The sequence below is a fragment of the Octopus bimaculoides genome, chromosome 6, assembly GCF_001194135.2.
Source record: "Octopus bimaculoides isolate UCB-OBI-ISO-001 chromosome 6, ASM119413v2, whole genome shotgun sequence".
Lineage (NCBI taxonomy): Eukaryota > Metazoa > Mollusca > Cephalopoda > Octopoda > Octopodidae > Octopus > Octopus bimaculoides.
This window is the reverse complement of record NC_068986.1, coordinates 31,283,335-31,284,976: the sequence shown is the minus strand read 5'-3', so window position 1 is coordinate 31,284,976 and position 1,642 is coordinate 31,283,335. Positions and strand designations below refer to the sequence as shown.

General features: G+C 32.9%; 1 protein-coding gene across 1 annotated transcript in view; it reads right to left on the bottom strand.

Moving 5' to 3' along the window:
• LOC106869359 (pregnancy zone protein) overlaps positions 1-1,642 on the bottom strand; it is a 66,384-nt gene that overhangs the window by 19,564 nt on the left and 45,178 nt on the right. Inside the window, exon 25 of the mRNA XM_014915080.2 lies at positions 479-655. Within this exon, the coding sequence (XP_014770566.1) occupies positions 479-655 (177 nt within the window). The remainder of the gene's footprint in view (positions 1-478; positions 656-1,642) is intronic.

The following is a 1,642-nucleotide window of genomic DNA, read 5'->3' as shown; positions in this document are numbered from 1 at the left end:
CATACATATATACGACGGGCTTCTTTCAGTTTCCATCTACCAAATCCACTCACAAGGCTTTGGTCGGCCTGAGGCTATAGTAGAAGACACTTACCCAAGATGCCACGCAGTGGGACTGAACCCAGAACCATGTGGTTGGTAAGCAAGCTACTTACCACACAGCCACTCCTACGCCTCTGTGTATGTGTATGTGTGTATAATATATATATGTACATGTATGTGTGTGTACATATATATGCATTCCACATTATGTAACAGCCTTTATGTGTGAGTATATATTTTGTCTGTTTATTTATATGTGTATTCAAATATTTATATTCAATTAGACTATGAAATAAATTACTCTTTTTGTTTTCCTTCAATATACATTGAAATTTTAAATGAACTATATAAGGACTTAAAACAACTTTATAAACTAAATACAATATTGAAAAATAAAATCTTGTTTTAATTTTATATAAATTTTACACAAAATTACCTTTCTCCATGTATTTGGTGGCTAAAGAAATCAATGGGGATTCTTTTTTGTCAATATTTTTTAAATATTGCATAACATAGATATTTGGTACAAATCCAACCATATTTTGTTCTCCACATCCATAAGGCATTTTAACAAGGTTCTCCAGACCAGACAGAGTTGGCCCCATAAGATCTCCTACAAATATAATGGCAACAATCAATTCATCAGTTCAACTGGACTTAACTAATAACTTAATGAATTAATTGAAATTTAGTATATTTTATATAATATTAGTTTATAAAAAAATCTTGGAAATGATGACAATAGCACAACCCTTTTGATGAGGGGAACAAACGCAGATACAAACACACACACACAGAGTTTATATACATACATATATATATATATATATATATATATATATATATATATATATCAGAGTTGACTCCAAGTCATCAGCATTACTCAGGCTTATCACAGATTTCACAGAAGACACATGCCTGCTCAAAGAATTTCATATTTTCCCGCTTTATTTCTTGCTCCAATGGCTTATTTTTTACATCTAGCACTATATCTTTCTCCATTTCTAAGTTCTTTACACACAGACGCACAGAATAACGACAATCAAATAACGACAGCAGAGTGCACAACAAACATCAACGATCTGACTCTCACCTGTACTCTTGACAAGAGATACCAGTTAGTCTTTTACACCTACTAGGCTCATTTGTATTAGCCCAAATTGCTGGATAATTTTTCACTCCTTTAATAATATTGTGGAATAGAAACTTTTCGTAGATTGAAATTTAAATCCTAATCTCTATAGAAATTTATTGTTTCAAGAAAACATTGAATTTGAATTACTTTTAATTTCTACAATTATAGACAATAACTCGGGCTGTAACTTCTGAGCCCAATTCAGGCGTGTGTGAAAGATATCGAGAAAACATCAGCTACCAATGATATTTTTTGACATCACAGGGCACCTCTAAGACAACCACTAGATGCTGAATGGAAATAAATAAACTGCAACCAGGCTCAATAAAAGGAGCCCAAGTTATTGGCTGCAATTATATACTCGAAGTCAGTGTTGGCAGAAATTCAATCAGCTTTCAAATACACATTCACTTTACTAAATTTATACTCAGGCTAAGCCTGAACAGCCTGAGTGCCGGAGTCGCC